This window comes from Phocoena sinus, chromosome 2, assembly GCF_008692025.1.
Source record: "Phocoena sinus isolate mPhoSin1 chromosome 2, mPhoSin1.pri, whole genome shotgun sequence".
Classification (NCBI taxonomy): Eukaryota; Metazoa; Chordata; class Mammalia; order Artiodactyla; family Phocoenidae; genus Phocoena; species Phocoena sinus.
This window is the reverse complement of record NC_045764.1, coordinates 59,051,550-59,071,098: the sequence shown is the minus strand read 5'-3', so window position 1 is coordinate 59,071,098 and position 19,549 is coordinate 59,051,550. Positions and strand designations below refer to the sequence as shown.

The 19,549-nt window shown below is 52.4% G+C and overlaps 1 protein-coding gene across 1 annotated transcript in view; it reads right to left on the bottom strand.

Annotated features, from left to right (window-relative positions):
- Positions 1-19,549, bottom strand: part of TMEM266 (transmembrane protein 266) — a 143,288-nt gene that overhangs the window by 60,499 nt on the left and 63,240 nt on the right. Inside the window, exons 4-5 of the mRNA XM_032618326.1 lie at positions 7,953-8,107; positions 4,951-5,024 (exon numbers count right to left, since the gene is read on the bottom strand). Coding sequence (XP_032474217.1) covers positions 4,951-5,024; positions 7,953-8,107 — 229 coding nt within the window. The remainder of the gene's footprint in view (positions 1-4,950; positions 5,025-7,952; positions 8,108-19,549) is intronic.

Here is a 19,549-nt window from a genome sequence, read left to right as displayed (position 1 = left end):
ACAGACTCACAGACTTAGAGAACGGAATTTATGGTTACCGGGGGGAAGGGATAGTTAGGAAGTTTGGGATTGACATGTACAAACTGCTATGTTTAAAATGCATAACCAACAAGGACCTACTGTATAGCACGGGGAACTCTGCTCAATATTATGTAACAACCTAAATGGGAAAAGAATTTGAAAAAGAATAGATACATGTATATGTATACCTGAATCACTTTGCTGTACACCTGAAACTACCACAACATTGTTAATCAACTATACTCCAACATAAAATAAAAAATAAATTAAAAAAAAAAGAAGCACAACCCTCTTGCCTTCCATCTGATGACTGAGGCTCACCAGGGCCCCCCTGGGAGGAGGGAGCAGGCAGGAGAGGGACCCCTCACAGATCCAGAATCTTGGGGTGGCTGCTGATGTGCACAGATGAGGGAGGCCCTGGCTCAGTGTAGTTTGGCAACGGCCCTCGCTTGGCACACAGCACAGGTAACCCAGCAGGCCAGACTCCCTCGAGACCCAGCGCAGCCGAGGACAACTTTAAGAGGCAGTGCCGGGGAGAACGAGGTGGCCCTAATAGCTGATGTTAAAGGAAACCTTGATCAACTGACAGGTGGATACACAAAATGTGGTCTATCCATACAATGGAATAGTATCGAGACATAAAAAGGAACAAGGCATTGACGCATGCTACAACGTGGATGAACTTGAAACCGTGCTGCATGAAAGGGCCAGACACAAAAGGACATACATCGGGCTTCCCTGGTGGCGCAGTGGTTGAGAGTCCGCCTGCCGATGCAGGGGACACGGGTTCGTGCCCCGGTCCGGGAGGATCCCACATGCCGTGGAGCGGCTGGGCATGTGAGCCATGGCCGCTGAGCCTGCGCGTCCGGAGCCTGTGCTCCGCAACGGGAGAGGCCACAGCAGTGAGAGGCCCGCGTACCACAAAAAAAAAAAGTCATACATCATACAATTCCGCTTATATGAAATATGCAGAAGAGTTAAGTTCATAGAAACAGAAAGCAGATTAGTGGTTGGCGGTGGCTGGGGAAAAGGGGGGATGGGGGAGTGGCCACTTAATGGGGACAGGGTCTCCTTTGGGGGTGATGAAAATGCTTTGGAACTAGGAAGGGGTGATGGTCACACAACACTGTGTGTGTGCTAAATGCCACTGAAACTTTAAAATGTTTTGTTATGTAAATTTCACCTCAATTGAATCCTAATGATAATAAATAGGAGGAGGAGGAAGAGGACCGGCAGCTCCAGCCACTGCCTTGAGGCTCCTGTCTAGAAGGCCAGCCGTGGGTTGGCTTTCTCCTCTCCCAGGAAGAGCAGGGCCTCTCTGCATCTCCACCCCAATTAGGGGATGGGGCCGACACCCCATGACCTGTACTAAGGCCCAGCCTGGCCGGGCCCCAAGGCCTCATGCGGTCTCAGGAAGAGAAGCTGCTGGCCTCCCTGGTGGCAAGTGGTTGCTGGGCCTGGTCTCAGCCAAGGGCAGGGGGGCACTTTGGAAACACCGTTAGCACAATTCTCCATCTGGATTCCGAAGGCTCTGCCCCATCTCGGTGCTGCAGGGCCCCATGGAAGTGGGATGACCCTGCCTGACCTAGCACGGCAGGACCCAGAAGCCTCCCAGGCACCCATTTTCACTTCGGGCCCCTGTAGGGCACCCACACAGCCTGACTGGGTGCGGGGCGCCTGCTCTCACCTGCCTCACTGGTGAATAGCTCGGCCTATTTGAATAGATGTCCTCACACTGAGGCCAAACCAGCGCTGCACTTCTCTTCTGTGGGCCTAGCTCTGTCCTCTGGGGCATCTTCCCTGGAGCCGCCCTCAGAGCTCTGAGATGGGCAAGGATGGGCTGGCCCACTGCACACCCACCCCGAGGCCTGCATCTGTCCCACCTGCAGGCCTGGCAGGTTTCTGCTCCTCCTATAGGCCTCAGTTTCCTAACTCACGAAGTGTCCCGCCCAATTCAGGGGCTGTCCTAAAGCTCAGTTGAGACAAGGGGTGGAATATCGCTCGGCACAAGGTGAAAGGCTGCCTGGCATCAGGAGTCCTTTGGGTTGGACTTTCTTGGAATTTGCCTGTGACACCACACCCATGTTAAGTCATCTGGCTCGGACTGACTCCCACCCTTGGCCTGCAGCCATTTCCCAGAAGAAGAAAGTCCAGCCCCGAAGGGGTGGCATTCGCTTCTCCCTAGGTGAGGCGGCATGCCAGTTGTGCTGGGTTTGTAGTCAGAGGTATTCCAGGGCTGGGCTTTTTCTTTCTCAGTTGCTGGCCCAGGCCCTTCCCCCAGATACTTGGTCTGCTCCCCACCTGCCGGCACTAGGGCCATGGGGAGGATGCAGTGGTGACAGACCAGACGAAGAGTCCAGAGCCTTGGGCCGCTTTTGGTGGGAACTGGCTGTGTGACCCTGGGCTGCCGTCCTCGTCCATGTGGTTTTAAAGGGACATTGCTGGCATTTTCAGCAGGCAAATAACGCAGGGCCTGCTCTGTGGCTGAGGGATGTTTGGCTGCCCTGGCCCTTCCCACTAGAAAGAGGGAGTCATTGTGCCCCAGTCATTGTGCCCCAGTCATTGTGAGAAGCACAGACACCTTCCCACATTTCCAGCCCTCCGGGGAGCAGGGGGAGGGGGCCTCTATGGGACTGTTCTAACCTCTTCAGATGCTAGGTTCTCCTGGGAGCTCCGTGGAAACCCCGGCTTGCTAGCTGGGCTGCCTCCTCACGAGATCACTGGGTACCAGCCCCTCTGCTCGCGCTGGGCTGGGTGTACTGGGGGAGGCAGGTCTTCCTGGTTACTTTCCTGTTACGCCTCTGTCACCTCTCTGTTACTCCTCTGTTACCCCTCTGTTACTCCTGTTACCCCGTTACTCCTCTGTTACTCCTCTGTTACTCCCACCTTACAGTTCCACCCCCACCCTCACCATCTCTAACCAGGTCCAAGGTCACAGTCATCCTCCGCCAGCCCCCAGCTCTCCCTGCTGAGCCTGTGGGAAGCCCAGCCTCTTCCGTGGCTTGGGGGTGGGGGGCGGAGGGGGGATCTGAGGCCGCGATTCCTCTGCACTGGCGCTTGTCTGTTTCAGGTGGCTCGTCTTCGGCAGTGACAGGAAGGGAATGCCAAATTAACACTGGGTAATAAATTCTGCAAAGCCAATAAAACCAAAGCAGAGGGATAGATGGAAGAACCGCAGCAACTGATTAAACATTTTTGTTGGCAGTCACAGACACATGGCACATTTTCCAAGGTTTGCATCAAGGAGACATCTGGCCATGGCCCATGTGTGCATGGGAGGGAATCCCAGTGAGTGGAGACAAAGGGGGCCAGGAGGGCAGGACCCTCCAAGGGGCAGCAGGCGGGGGAGCAGGCACTATTCGGGGGTCTGAGGTGCCTCCAGGGCAATGACCTCGGTGAGCTGTTAGGGACGCTTCCCAGGAAGGGCAGTGTTGGAGTCCTCGCCTGCCAACCCCGTGGGCTGCGGGAGCCGAGGCCTGGGAAAGAATGTTCCATGCTTGGAATGTCTGCTGATCAGCCCCACCACACCCCACACCCAGACTCAGGATTCTGGATTCAAGGCCTGAGGCCCAGGCCTCCCCTGAGTCTGAGAGAGAAAGTGCGTGCCATTAGATGGGGTCAGAGCCGGCCCAGGAGGACCCTGGGGTGCCTAACTCCTTGGGCTCCCTGATCACAGTACAAAAACCTTTTCCTCCGTACCTCCACCCACAGCATTGCTCTCCCGGAGCATCCTTCCTCCTTCAAGGCCCCGCTGGGCTCTGGGACTCAGAGCCCCCTCTGCCTCTGAGACCCTTGCTGGTGTAAGCTGCGTGCGTGTGTGTGTGCGTGTGTGCACACCCGCACACGTGCAGGCATACATGCCACCCCAGCAGGCTCTGTACCGTATTCCTTTCTTTCCGCCCACGGTTGCTGACCATGCTGAAAGGCCCCACTGGGGCTCTGCATGGGCTAATTTGGACCTCAGTCGTGGGGCTGAGGGCACACACAGGGAGTGGGCCAGTGGCCAGCTGACTTGGGCCTGTCTTCTGTTAGGAGGAACAGGATTTCCACACAAAACTCTCCAGTCCTTCAAAGACCCACCACCGCACATAGGATGAAGCCCAGTCTTCTCGGCTTCCCCTGAAGACCCTGCCGGGAGCAGCCCCAAGTCAATGCCCCTGAAACACAGGCCAGGGGGTCACTGTGAGAGGCTGGGAGCTGCTCAGAGGATGCGTCACTCACCCCCATGTCAAGGTGGGGGAACTGTTCCCACACATTTCAGACCCACTCAGGGCTATCAGCTCCCACCAAAACCCAGGGTCCACGAGCTTCCAGGTGCTTTTTCCCTCTTACCTCACACATAGAGATACGGACTTGGGCTTCATCAGCTGGCTCTAGCAACGGCGCAGGGCACCCATGCTCCCTCATCCCAGACACGTGCTCCTTTGCTCCCACAGAGGGGGCACAGCTCAGTCTAGCCAGACCGTGTACCCACTGAAGCACTGGGTCCAGTCCACTGCCCAGCCCTGTGACTCCGCCCTCTCTGCCCCCTGGGCCTCGGCCCCGAGGAGCAAGTCACCTATGTACCCGGGACCATGGCCACAGCGTCCTAATTAGTCTCCCCACCTCCAGCCCCCTGGGCTTCAGCCCGGCCTCCGCCTTCTCCTTACCAGTCACACGAACTATTTGCTCTCCTTCAACTATGTCTCACTCAGTCTCACCTTCACAGATGTCACCATCTACCCTCACCTGGACGACACCTGCTCACCGTCTGGGTCACCCGCTGAGGCCCAGCACAGAACTCAGCTCCCTGCATCGTGTCTCCCTCTTTGCAGCCTCAAGGTCTGGCAGAGGGTCTGTCACTAGAAAGTGTTTAGAGAATAAAGCTTGGTCTCCCCGGGCCAGGAGTTGCCCTAAAGAGATGGTCACAGGGCCCAAGTCTCGACCTACCTCTGAGAAGAACACTGAGAGAATGACCAGACTGATCCAGTGTATCACGCCAGCAAACTGGAATGCACTGGAAACTGCAAAAGCACAATAACAGGGGCCAATTTTAGGAGCAAGGAATTAGGTGCAACTGTAGAGGGGGCCTCACAGCACGGAGGCAGGCCTCCAGGAGCCCGGAGCATGAGTATTTAGAACTGGATGCATTCGGGCCAGAGAACACCAGGCAGCTTTAAGGGGTGTCTGTGATGGAGGTGGTGGGAGGCTGGTGGGCCGGTGATGCTGTTCTTCCCTCCATCCAACGGGCTGCCTCTCGGAGCTCCAGCTCAGTCCCATCAGCCGCCGTGGGCTTTGTGCCCAGAAAGAAGCCTTCCAGGGGAGCCTTCCAGAGGGAGCAGGAAGACATCTCAGACCTGGGTGGGCAGCTTCAGTCAGATCTAGTTGAGCTTCCAGAAATCCCCACAATTCACCCCCAAAGCACTGTGCACTGTGAGTGGGGCTTAAGGCAAGCTTACTCTTCTCATTCTGAAAATTCTGAGTGGCTGAGATGGCGGCGTCAGCCAGGGTCTTCTGGGGGAGAAGGCAGGAGCCGGGACTGGCGAGGACACCAGTGGTGGGGCAGGGTGTCAGCCTCCCGAAAGTGGCAGAGCGAGCAGCTGGGGGCTGCCACGCCTCCGGACGCCAGAGTATGAGCGGCGAGAGCTATCGGCCACTGAAAGCTCCCACCCCACCTTCCACCAGGCAATTCTTGGCATTAAGGCAGCACCTCTGGGAGGCCCTTTCACAATACAGGGGCTGTGACCAGCCTCTGAGCTGTAGCGGAGCATAGTTTATCAGGGAGTGAGGCCAAAAGTAGGGTGCTGGGGCCCAGGACAAGGTCAGGTGGGCTCTGATGGAGAGTGGGTGGGAGGGGATGCCCCCTCAGAGGGCCAGCCTAAAAGAGATACTGGTAGAACGTCCCCAGACAGTGGGGCAGGACTAAAACAAGGTGCAGGAATGCAGCTGGGAGCACACTTCCCTCTGGTCAGCACGCAGCTCAGATCCCCTGGGGGACAAGGAAAGATGCCCAGAGCTATCAGTGGGGTGGGCTGGCCAAAAGAGAGGAACCCACAGCCTCCCCCAAAGCTCTGACATCGGCAAGCCCTGGGGGTGGGTGGAAACAAGGTCCTGGAGCATGTCCTGGGGGTAGGAGGCTTCAAAGACAGGTTCCAAGTGGGAGACTTTGGGGTTCCTGGCTTTGGACCAATAGGAGCCTCAGAAGGCAAGTCCTGCCACACTGTGGATTCTTTCTGTCCTGGGTCACATGAATAGGAGTGGGAACCGGGAGGCTGAGGCCTGTGTGACTCTGAAAAGACCTCCAGATGATTCTGGAAGCATAAAATCTCTCCCCATTATTTCTCAAATGAATTCCTGTGCCTTTTTTTATGGTTTGCTTTAGAAGAGCAATAAATCTCTGATTGTGCATTTTATGGAATTTAAGATGCCTTTTATGAGCTGCTAGTGGATCTCCCACCAAAATCAATCTCCTGGATGCTTAGTTTTAAGCAAAATTCCAGTGTCAGCCGTGTTCTCAGTTCTACTCAATGCCTGAGTGGCCAGGAGCCCCAAGTATAACCCAGGAAAGAATGACTCTGTTATGGTCAGACCTCATAAAAAGCAGACATACCAATGAGTAGGAGGGAAAGTATACAACATGGTTTAATTGAAGACAGGTTGACTGTAAAATCAGTGCTAGTCACTTTCTGCTGGAAGATACTTTGATTGGAACCAAGGGGCCACCAGCTGTACAAAAGCCAACGAGGCTTATCAGACAAAAGCAATTCTGCACTCCCCGCCATCCTCTCTCAGAGAGTAGGTAAGGCTAATAGGACTTGGAACCCTGAATAGGACGGACCCTGAATACAGAGACTCCAGTAAAGGGTCTGGGGGCATTTGAGAATAAGTCTAAGATGACTGAATGGGTCCGGGGGCGGCCAGATCTACAGTCCTGGAAGTTGGCCAATGGCAGGAAAGGAAATCTCTCGGGTTGGGGGCGGTCAACAATTTCATTTCTTTTTTTAATTTGCACTTGAATGAGCCGTCTTCTGACTGGGGGACCTCTGGGGAACCAGGAGCTCTACCAGAAACCACTCACTCAGCCAAAGCCAAGAGTCAAGACCCTTGGCCCCCTGCTGGTGCACCAAACAGGGGTCTACAGGGTGGGAGGCAGGAAGAGGGCCCTCTGCTCTGACAGACGTGCTGCCAAGGGACACCTGGAAGGACAGAAGAGGTGGCAGACAAGCTATCTGCTGCCATGTGCGTCAGGCTCCCGTGAACATGAAACTAGGACGAACACCAAGAGGACCAGGTTGGGAAAGAAAACTGGCCTGATGGCTTGAAGTCCCAGCTCTAATATCTCTCAACTAGGGAAAGTCTAACTTCTCCCAAGTTTAATTCCCAAATCCATAAAAAGGGAAAATACCAGTCTTGCCTGTCTCATAGGGTTGCTGCTAGGGTCAAATACATGGAGAAGTGCTTTCAAAATGATCACGTTATAGATAAATAACACTGCCAACTTACAGATGGATAAAAATACAAGGAATCATAGCGTCATTGTGGCTGCTGTCATTATTAGTTACTACAAGGTGAGACGCCTCCACACATGGGAACTCTCTTTAAGCTACAGCAAATTCCAACCTGGAAAATTCCAAATGGGAACAATAAAAAAAAAAGGTGCACACAGGGGTCCCCAACATTTTGGATCTCATCAGTTTCTGATCATGGAATGCTGGGGAAGGGGAGTGAAGAGGCCACATTGGGCGGAGCAGGGCAAAGCGATGCTGGGGGTGGCGGGGAGAGAAGCTGCCAGATGCTTTCCTCCCAGTGGTCATACCCATGAGCCATGGGGCCGGGGTGGGCAGTGCCGTCAGGCTGGGGGCAGATCACACTGCTAGTTGGGGACCCCTGATGGATGCACATGGAATATTGACATCATATGTATTTACATATGTATCTCTCTTGCTACTCACACTGGAGAAGCTTTATATCTATTAGAAGTTCCAGAGTCAGGAGAATCACCACCAATATTACACAGGCTACCAGGAAACTGTTGACACTTGCACTGAGCAAAAATACCTGCCACACGGCTGCTCTCTTCCCACAGCACGGCTTCAGCCAGGTAGACCTGCGGGGACAAAAGTGGGGGAGGAGGCACTGAGAGGGGGTGACGTCCCCACCACAGCCCTGCTCTCAACACCTCCCTGGCTCTGTGCTTCCTGATGAAACACAGCTTTCTTCAAGGGACCACTAGGTAGAATGATGAAGACCGGAAACATCTCATTAAGAGATGGAGCTCGGTATACAGGCTGACCCGGGCAGCTCACAGCATCTCCCTGTGCTTCAGTCTCCTCATCTTTAAAATGGGTACAAAACCACATCTCGTAGGCTTCTTGTAAAGATGGAAGACCACAAAGGTTAGTGGAGAGCCTGGCTATGTGATAAGTGCTGCATGAATTATTATTATTACACTTATTATATTATACTTCCGCATAAGTCTCAGAACCTAGCACAGGCTCTGCATTTAGGATACCCTCAGCCCACCTCTAATAAATGCTCAATGAATTCGTAAGTGAATTTTCTGTTTTTTCAGCTATACAAGGAAAGATTTGAACTGATCCCTGTTTCTCAAAGTAGATTGTAAGGAATGCTAGTTCCACAGAAAGTTAATGATTGTTACTCAATAAAAAGTTACTAGGGTTGGATAAGTTTTAGAAAATTTGGGTCAAAGTTAAGTGGATAGGGCTTCCCTGGTGGCTCAGTGGTTAAGAATCTGCCTGCCAATGTAAGGCACACAGGTTTGAGTCCTGGGCCGGGAAGATCCCACATGCCACGGAGCAACTAAGCCCATGTGCCACAACTACTGAGCGTGCGCTCTAGAGCCCGTGAGCCACAACTACGGAGCCTGCGAGCCACAACTACTGAAGCCCATGCGCCTAGAGCCCATGCTCCACAACAAGAGAAGCCACCTCAATGAGAAACCCGTGCATCACAATGAAGAGTAGCCCCCACTCGCCACAACTAGAGAAAGCCCGTGCACTGGAACGAAGACCCAGTGCAGGCAAAAATAAATAAAAATTTTTTAAAATTATAAAAAAAAGTTAAGTGGATATTTTTCTCTGCAGGACCTTTTAGTGCCATTAATATGCTATCATGTATCACTGTGCTCCAAAAGGGATTACAGTATCAGTTTTTCCCAAACTCACTGGCCCACGCACCCTTTTGTCATGTAGCACCTGGAGGGACTAGTGTTCTATGGACCATCTTTTGGGAAACCTTTGACTAGATGATCGCGAACGTTCACACATAGACATGAGGCCACCAACAATGAAATCTTTCCTGAGTAGGTTTGGAAGTGGAGAGAAGACACAGAATCTCAGAGCTGGTGGGCCCCTTAGGGCATTTGATCCCCTCCCTTCAGGAACACAAGATCCTGGTGAAAAGGGGGTGCCTCTAAGGGGGCATGGGGATGGTGAAGTCAAACCTCACTGCCTTGGTGGGTTGTTTACAAGCTGGACCCGCCTGCCTGCCTTGATGAGGAAGAATTAGGTGCCCTAGAACACCAGAGACAGCACTGGCTGGGGAGTCCTCACTTCTGGCTTGGCCTTCAGCCTCCCGGGACCATGTCAAAGGCACTCCGGACGTCAGCCTCCCCATCTGTAAAACTCCTTAGCCTCCAGGGTTATTGACAGTTAAATGAGAAAATGTATCTGACCTGTAAAGCACCATGTAGTTGATGGTGATGGTGATGATGATGATAAATTATCTGATGGCCCAAAGATTCGGCCGTCACCCACTGTCCTTCCTGTCCAGAGGGAGCAATTGGCTGGAGCCTGCTGCAAAGCGGCCGGTACCCATCCCTGAAGATCCCGAGGGTGTCTCTGGAAAGGGGAGCTCTGCCTTGAGGTGCTCCCTTCTCCTCGAAGGAATAATGTAGGTGCTTCAGGGAGATTTCTTCCCCATGGTCCATCAAGGGAAAGCTTGAAGGAGGCCCCAGCTGTTGGAAAGTGGGACAAAGCTCATGGCTCTTCAAGGAAATTTGGCTTTCAGGTGACGGGGGAAGAGGAGGGAGGCATTTTTGGACAAGCAGAGGATGATTGATGGGACACCCTCGCCCATGGCCAAGAGCATGGGGTGAGAAGCGAGGAGAGCTGCCAGGCAGAAGAGAGGGTTCTCACTGAGGACAAGCAGAAGACTGGGGGACAGAGGTGAGCGGAGGCCAGACAGAAGGCCATCAATGAAGGCCTGCTTCACGCGCTGCAGATGGGTTTCAAAGTCCCCCGTGGAACCACTTCTCTCCACCTTCCTGCAGGTTCACGAGGGCCACCCAAAAGCAACAGGCTACAGGGTAAACCCCAGACCGATACCATGTGGAGCTCAGTAGGGTTGCCAGAGAAAATACGGGACAAGCAGTTATATCTCAGGGTTATATCTCAGGTAAACAATCTATCAACGATTTTCTAGTATAAGTATGTCCCAAATGTTGTATAGGATATACTTACACTAAAAAAATTTATTCATTGTTTATCTGAAACTCAAATTTAAATGGGTGTCCTCTATTCTTGTTTGCTAAACTGACAGCCCTAAATTCAGAGCAGAGGGGTCTTGAGGGGGCCTGGTGAGGGTGGCTGGGATTTGGTCAGAGGAATGCATGGGATCCCTGGGATACAGATTAGAAGACAGTGTCAGGAAAGGAAAGACCACGTGAAGGACACCTGTGGGAGGGCTGAGCGTGTCTGTCCAGGAGACCAGGAAAGAAGGACCAGAGTGGTCAGGGACAGCCGCGCCCTACCTGGCACCAGAGAATCCTGGAGGCTCCACCCACAGGTGCTATCAGCTGTGTATGCTTTTGCCTATGAAAGACCCTTTGAATTGTAAGGTACCTTTGGCCATCATTACTTGGCTGACCTCCTCTCCTCCTGATGCATCCCGAGAGTGTCACCCCTCCTTTTCCCATAGCGTGACATCCCCGTCCCCTTCCGCTGGCCCTATTTTAATCTTTCGCACCTCTCACCCCAGTTCTCGCCCAGCCTCCAGCTGCCTCGGCACTCCCTCTGGAAGTTTCCTGCGGCCTCCTACCCTCCTGCCCTCCTCCCCGGTTCCCAAAGGAGACCCAGCTCCAATTCCACATCCTCTCTAAAACCCAGTCCAATCGTCTGTGGCCCCTACACTGATGCCATTTCACTGTCACCTGAAATCGGAGGCAAGCACCCTCCGCAGTGATAATGAAAAGGGCAGCTGCCAAAGCCGTCTCCCTGGGCTGGTGCCAGGCTGAGCAACCAGGGGAAGACTCGCCTGCACGTCCAGTGTGAGAAGCGGAGCACCTGATCTCATCTGTGTCTTGTGCACCCCAGAAGCGTGGGGTGCATCCCTCAGAGACCGGGCCTTCTACCCTGAGCGGAAGGTCCCATGGGGAGAAAGGGATGAAACAAACCATTTGTTTCTTCAAGTGGCAGGCTTTCCCTCTAAAAAGGAGACTCCACACTTGACCTGCCTCTCCATGGGAACGAAAAGTCATTTTATGTTGCAGCTTCAAATGTTAAGATGTTGCTTTTGGGACTTCCCTGGCGGTCCAGTGGCTAAGACTTCACGCTCCCAATGCAGGGGGCCTGGGTTCGATCCCTGGTTGGGGAACTAAGATCCCGCGTGCTGCAAGGCGCAGCCAGAAAAAAGAAGAAAAGATGTTGCTTTTCATTTTCTTGTTTGATCAGAAAAACTTCCTAAGCAGACCCAGGTTTGGTTATTGGGAAGCAGTCGGTGCAATAGTCCAAAGCTGGCAATGCAAGCCTTGCCCTGGCACCACGGCGCTCCTCGGCCTCGGGAAGCAGCCAGGGAGGGGCCAGGAAGGTGGCAGCACTCAGAAACCAGGCAGGGAGGGGAAGGTCTGGAAGTCAAGTGAACGCCAGACACCCCATGTACTAGTCAGGCACTGTGTTCAACACAGGCCACAGCTCTAGGGCAGCTGACATTCCAGTGGGTGAGGGTCAAACAACAAACATAACGAATTAGGAAACGAGATGGTGTCCTACAAGGTGGTAGGTACTGTGGGAGAAAAGGGGGGCATGAAGGGTGACATTTTAAACTAGGTGGTCAGGGTAGGCCTCACCCAGAAGGGCTTCCCCTTCAGGGCTGGGGGCAGCTGACCTAACCCCACCCCGAGCAGGTGTTGCAGGTGTTCCCACAGCCCAGGGGGCAACCAACGCAGTTCCCAAAAAAGCCCAAGGCAGCTGCAAAGTGGAGCCCATACTCACTGCCCTGGTCCTGTGCTTCCACTCCCGCACCAGCCCAGTGGTTCCCCCCACCTCTGCTCTGCCTTCCACTACAAACCCCTCAACCATGCCCGTCTGGGGGTGACTTCCTGAAACCCCCTTTGTGCACAAGTTCAAGGGGTGCTATTTGCACACAGTCTATGTGAACCCCAGGACAATACACACAGGGGAGGGCTCAACTGAAGCAGATGGAGGGAGACCACCCATCCAAGAAAGGATGGTGTCCAGGGATACAGTAGCGGCTGAGGAGTGGCGGCAGGGGGGCTGCAATCTGTTTCCAGGTCAGTGGTTCTCAACCCTGGCTAATCCGAGGACCACTAACAGAGCTTTTAAAAATCCCAGTGCCTGGGCCACACACCAGACCACACAAACCACACACTATGGGGTGGGACCCAGGCCTTAGCATGTTTTGATCTCCTTAGGTGATTCCAATGTGCAGCTGAGATTGAGAACCACTGTCCTTGGTCCTTGACGCTCAGTGGGCTCCGTAGACCAGCAGCATCAGCATCACGTGGGACCTTGTCAGAAATGCGGACTCTTGGGCCTTCCCATACCCACTGCAAAGTGTCTGCATCTCAGTGAGATCCTGGGTGATTTAGGTGACAACCACTGCTTTGGATTTAACGAGAGGTAACGGGTAGCTCAGGAGGTGGGCAGGGCATGGCAAAGGGAGTCTGGGTGCAGGAGAGATGAAGCAGTGAAGGCAAGCAGGTCCCCAGCCAGCCCTTGGGGCCGAGGTGCAGGACCCAACACTGAGGGAATGGGGAAGCAGGTAGGCTCCCTGGGGAGCAGAAAGTAGCACTGAGACTGAGTGTATGTGTTTGGGGGCATCGAGGGCTTCTTAGCCCAGACCTGAGGCTGAAGCCAGAGTCCAAGCAGGCTCTGGGCTTCCAGCTCCTTGAAGAGCAGGACCATGGACCCCAAGACTCCAGAAAAGAGGCTTGGATGAAGCAGAAGACTTTCTGGCTGCCCCAGTGTTTGGAAATCCCAGCTACTAATAACATTTCCTCTGAAATTCAAATGACTCAGATATTCCTAGGAGACTGGGTTTTAGTAGAAAAGTAGAATCATTCCAGCTTCAAAATATCCCTGAGTGATTAAATAATGACTCAAGGAGTTTAATGGGTCAAAAGGGAAATCAGCATTGACTCTTTAATTAGAAAAGATACCTTCCTCCATCTCTTGAGCGTTCAGCCCATCAAAGCCCTAGAGCTGGTTTTCAGGGTGGCATTATCCCCAGGATCACCACCAGAGGGCAGGCGTCTCTCAATTTCCTATCGGTGCAGTGGCAGCGAGGGGACAGCTCCAGGAGGCCGGCTTCGGCTGCCAAAGTCTGTAAATACCAACCAGATGGCATCTCCTGGCAGGCAGGTGACTGTTCTACTGTGTGGGTGCACCCGTCACTCCTGCGGCCTCAGAGAAACCCTGGAGAGGGAGGAGAGGCCGAGTACCCTTACTTCTTCTGCTTTCTATACTTAGGTGTCTTCATAAAAGTTGGAGAGGATAACTTTTAGAATATTAAAATGAACTCTGGCAAGTTTCTGATGAATCCTTTAATGAGGTCAAGCCACGAGAGTGGCCCAGAAGGAGGCGGCTCCAGGTCACTGCTCCATCAGGCAGCATTCCCAAGCCTGGCACTGAAACAGCCCCGTTCTGAAAGGTAGAGCAGAATTGCTCTGTGCAGTGCCAGGATGGCAGGGGCTGTGTTTGCTCCTGGGGGGGGGGGGTCTGGCTTCTCCCACCCTGGCAATCCACAGTGTGGCTGCCAGGCTGGCGTGGCTGGGAGGATGCACGATGGGGGGAAGGGGCGGTGGCAAGGTATGGGGGTTGTGGAGACCCCCAAGTTGCTTGCAAAGTCCACAGGCAGGGGACAGTCATGATGTCCCTGGAGGAGGCAGAAGATCACAGAAGAGCTTATTTCCCAGTAGGTGGCCAGACCAGATGGCCTGCCAGTCCTACTCAATGGAGATTTCCATCCATCAAGTTCCCAAAGAAAGGGCGTGTAGTTGAAGCCTTAATGAAGTCTGGGGTGCTGAGCCTCCCCAACCTGTCTCAACTATGACCTTGGGAGGCACTGCTAGATCAGAGCCTCAGAACCCTTCTGCGTTGCAGAGCTCTCCAGGGCATGAAAACCGTGGCCCCATACCTGAACAGTGCACAAAACCACAATACTGTGCATAATATTCCAAGGGGTGCACGGACCCCTTGATTCTCACTGATAGGTCTTCTAAGGATACCTGGGATCCGAGTTCAAACCCCGGGACCGGGCAGTTGAGACCCGTCCAGGCCCTGAGATGCTCCAATTCTGTGATGCTAAACACCTGCTGCCTGGAGCCACAGACCTGGTGGTGTTTTTGTCAGCAGAACATCCTATGGCCCCACTTGATTTTTCTTTACTGTATTTATTCCCGAGGATTAAAATACTGTCAGAGAAAGCCACGAAGCTGACTTAAATCCATCTTCTGGCACTGACCTGGGTTTTATTTTTATTGATTTAGCAAACACTTATAAGGCACTTACTATGTATGTATGCTATTCCGAGCACTTTACAAATGTTAACTCATCTAGTAGTTTTAAAAGACAATTCCTTCTATTTTTTTCTCTGTTGACAAACAATGGGGAAAGCCAGACCCTTCCAACTGTCTAGGTTTTGGTGGTAACTGTAGCCCCACCGCTGCCTGAACTCTGAGTGCGATCTTTGATCCCCAGTTTCCTAAGTTCCCAAATGGGAATAAGGACTATCTTACTGCAGAATTGTTGTTCTAAAATACTAAAAATAACATACATAAAGCCCATAACATAACGCTCACGACACGGCTACCATTCGTATGTACTATGATGATTTAGGCTTGTGAGCATCAGAAAAGGGACTAATCATCTAGATATGGGCAGTTTCGATATCCGTTCCATTCTGCACGTAGTCATTACACGCTCAACAAGTGACAGGCACTGTAGAGTGCCCAGGGCCTTCATCCGCATGGAGCCCGCAGCCTGATAAGGGAATTCAGACTATGCAATGAGCTCTTTGCCCCAGTCACCCTGGAAAGCTAAACACATAAAGGGAGAGGAAAAGGCAGGAGAAGGAAATGAGCTCACATGTGCAGAACTTCGTCAGAGAGACAAAGACCCACCCATGAGAACCATCAACCCAACACCCACAGGGACACCCTTGGACTTCTTTCTCACTCTCGCAGGGAGAACCAGAAGAGCAGGAAAAGCACTGTCAAGCATCCCCTTTGTTCCTGTACCCAAGTCCAAGAGGCAAGCCACAGCAGCACAAAACACCCAGAAATGCGAGCACACAACACACTGCAGTCGCGAGGACTCTCAGGTTGGAGGTCAGAGGTGACTCTCCCAGCCCTTGGGGGAACTGAAGAAATTGAAGTTCCCATATGAGCAGCTTCCGTTCTGCAATCAGAGCTAAAGGTTAGCCCCACTGCCTTGGGGCGGAGGGAGGGAGGAGGGCTGTGTGCAGCTGGGGTCACGGGAGTCTGACATGTTCCTGTTCCAGAATCTCAGATTTCTTGCACCCTGGGAAATGCAAGCGCTGGGAGAGACAGCAGGGTGTGGTGGCACGAGCCCAGCCCAGGAGCTGTCACCCGCTTGGCGAGCCACCAACCCCCTCTGGGAACACAATGGCTAATACGCACCATCGGCTGGCCGCTCCTACTTGGGGGAACCCAGGGCATTGCCCACACATCTCTGAAGGGCTTCCATGGGGTTCAAGCCTACTCAGGGGAGGGAGTGGGGCCCTGCTGGACCAAGGGGCCACAAGACCCTCTCCCACCTCGAGTCCTCAATTCTGGGAACTGGCCAGAAGCCTGAGAGTCTCCTTCACGCTATGCTTTGTAGGCAGGGCTGCCCGAATGAGGTCAGCTTCCTACCCTGGTGGGAACCAGTGGGCTACGGCTTTCAGGCACACCCCACGCCCACTTCTCTGTCCAGCTCTCTCTGGTTCTGAGATGTGGCTTGGCAAATCCCGGGATGGCCAGCTCCCTCTTCTTCTCTTTGGCTAAAGTTCAGATCTCAAGGGCCTCCGCAGATGACTGGAGACCCCCAAATCCCATAAAGTCAGCTCACTTTCCTTGGGCGACCTGGCCTTGGCTTCAAGTCCCCCACCCCATTCCACGCAGCGCTCACGCACCCACGCGAAGGTGGTCAGAGGTGCTCTGCCGCCACCTAGTGCTCTCCAGAGGCTGTACACCCTGCCCTGTGAGTAGGTGGGGACAAGAGGTTTATTTCGCTAAGAAATAATGTATCTGTGGACTTACTGTCTTCTTAATCAATATAAAATCTTTGCAGTTCTTGGACTACAGGAAATAGGCTCACCTGTGCTTACCAGAAAATACTTTTTGATCTGAATCAAACCTTTATTTCCTGTTTGGGACATCAAGAACCCTCATGGAAGCCTAAGCCTACAAAAAATATAAAGAGTCGTGGGTCACAGGGTCAGCTTGGGTCCAGGGACAGCTGGTGTGCCAGAGGAAGAGGCAGAATTTTATTAGAGACAAATCTCCTTGGCATCAAGCAAATGGAATAAGGAAGCTCTTTTTAACTTTTTTTCTTCCTTGAGGGAAAAATGAATCAAAGACTTCACAAGCCACGTGATGCAGAACTTCTGGACTTTGCACTTGCAAAGTGCAAAGGTCATGGCAGGGATGGAAATGCCTTTTAACCCTGAACCCCAAAAAGCCTTCCCTTCTTCTAAAAGGATGCTAAGATTGTACTAAGCGAAGTGGGCATGTTCTGAGGCAAATCTGATTTATTTCTTTTAGGATGACTTTGTGGAGGGGGTGTGGAATTAGCAGGGATGCTCAAAGGTGGGCCAGCCACAGACCATGGCCTTGAGTTGTGGGGAGTGAGAAGCCTGGTCCCTTCCTGTGGTTCTTCCTGGATGCCACACAGGTCTAGAGCCAGCCCCCAACTCTCCCCAAATGGAAGTGGCCTTCCCCTTCTCTTCTAATCCTTATCTTAACCCAGCCTCACTCATCCACTCACTCGCTCAAGTCATTCCTTCATTTAATCAACACTCCTCACGTTCCAGGCTCAAAGGATCTGATCTCTGCCCTGAGGGAGCACTTGGTCCCGTACCAGAGTAGAGTTCAGTGTCATAAGTGCTGAGATAGAAGAAGGTCAAGGGCTATGGGTGCACCAAGGTGAGGCTCTGGCCTGGGTGGGGTGGGAGACAGAAGACTTTCTGGAGGGGATGGTCCTTGGGCTGGACAGTATGGGAAAAGAGAAGGGAATTGGGGGTTATGGCTCAGGGGGTACCTCCCCTCCTCCCTCTTTGCCTCCAGCCTTTTTTGCTGGCATATCTAAAATTATTTCAGTCCTTATTTAAAGATGTTGCTATATTGGACCCTGTCATCTTTTCCTAGCCTGACATCTCAAAACCATTAGGTTTTCTTTCTCTGATTGTTAAGTTCCAGCAGAAATGTGCCATTGGCATCATCTCCAGGCAATAACATCCCTTTCTGTCTACCCAGCCTTCCTCCAAGCTTCTCCCATCTGGGGGTCTGGCCCTGACCAATCAGGTCAGACCTCTTAGAACCCTAAAATGTAAATAATTACAAAAGGCTGAATATCTTTCATTTCTTACTTTGTTTTTATATTTTGACAAAGACTATCATACCTACTCTTCCATGTCCCTCTCTGTACCCTATTTCCACTAAAAAGATGGGTAGCACTATCTCTCGATGTGGCCCACAGAGTGTCCTCTATAAAAGGGGGTGATGACCCTTGCCTTCACCGCCTTCCTCACACATATATTGTCACCATCATTTTTCCTATCGGCTGTGAGCTTCCCGAGGGTGGAGGTTCTGCGCTTCTCCGAATTTTCTGCCTGCTGTGGCCTCTTGTCTAGCCCAGACCCTGCAAACCAACCAGGCCTTCAATGTAGTGTAGCTGGTTGAGAAAGAGTAGAACTCCCAGTCTGTGCCATGAGTTAGCTTCCTGCAAACCCAGTGTCCCTCTTCCAAAGGTGGACAGTTGGTTCACTGAGAAGCAGTTCTGTGTCTAACTTTCCCACTGTTGAATGGGGTGATGTCCAAAGGCAACCAGGCAGAAGGGGCTCTGGTTACATGGAAACACAAAGCGTTGTCCCCTGGGATAGTGGACACAATTCAAACTGTATCTGAGCGAAATAATCGAGCCAACCAAGTTACTGAAGAAACAGTCTGAGAAGGCAGACATGCTTCTAGATCTTTTCCAAATCAAACACTGACTAGAAAGGAAAAAGGGAAGTTCTAATTCTGGATCAAAAGCTATGAATGGAGGCTTGGCTTTCTTAGAGACTGTGGTGTATTGCGGGCAATTCTCCAATATCCATCCCACCCTTGACCCATGGGGTAAACAGCAGTGTGTTTTGGGAAATGACACAGTTCAAGGGGTGGCCCTGACTGGGCTGTGGATTCCCATACCCCTTACCATGTGACCCAATTCTAGCCAATGGGACATGAGGAGAGAGCAACTAAAGGATTCTGGGAAAGTTCTTTGCTGCTCTTAAAAGAGAATGATGGGTAGCCATTCTCTGTTGCCAGACATGTATGAAGAAGGATGTGGCCAGATTACCAAGGGCAGCCCTCTCAAAAAATAAGGGGAACCTTACAGCATCAGGATGAAGCTAACACTGTTGACAGCAGAGTGGACCGATAGAAGGAATCTGGTCCTTGTTGCTACTGTTGAGGGTCTGGACCAACCTCAAAGCTGCCCTAGCTCTGGGCTCCATGGGCCATGGGCTGATGAAAACCCTCATTGTCTGAGTCTGAGATAGGCTTCCTGTGGTATGCAGTCCAAAGCACCTGGCTGACAGGGTTACCAATCCTTTGTGAGAAGGATGATGCAGTGGAGAGATATTAGGGCAGTAGAAAGGTACAGGACTTGGAGATGACAGAACATGAGGACGAAGGAGAAGGAATTAAGCTGCTCTCTCAGGGTACCGATGTAGTGGGGCGTTGTGGCTGGCTCAGCTGGGGCTCAGAAGTGCTCAAGAACGTCCTCTGTTCCCCTTCCCCCTCCTCTGTCTGTTCACATCTGCAGACATTCATGGAGATCCGTGTTTTACCACTATTGCAGGAGGAGGAGCATGGCTGGGGGGAAGATGCAAGGAGGGAAAGGATGATAATGATGATGATGATGGTGATGATGATGGTGATGGTGATGGTGTAGCTGGCATGATGTGTCAGTGCAGCCCCTTGGATTGAACCGGAGACCTGGGTGTAGAGAAGTGAAGGCCAGAAGCAAATAGGACCGGAGCAGTGGCCATAAGCAGAGACACTTCTGGGCTCACTGATAGCTTGGTA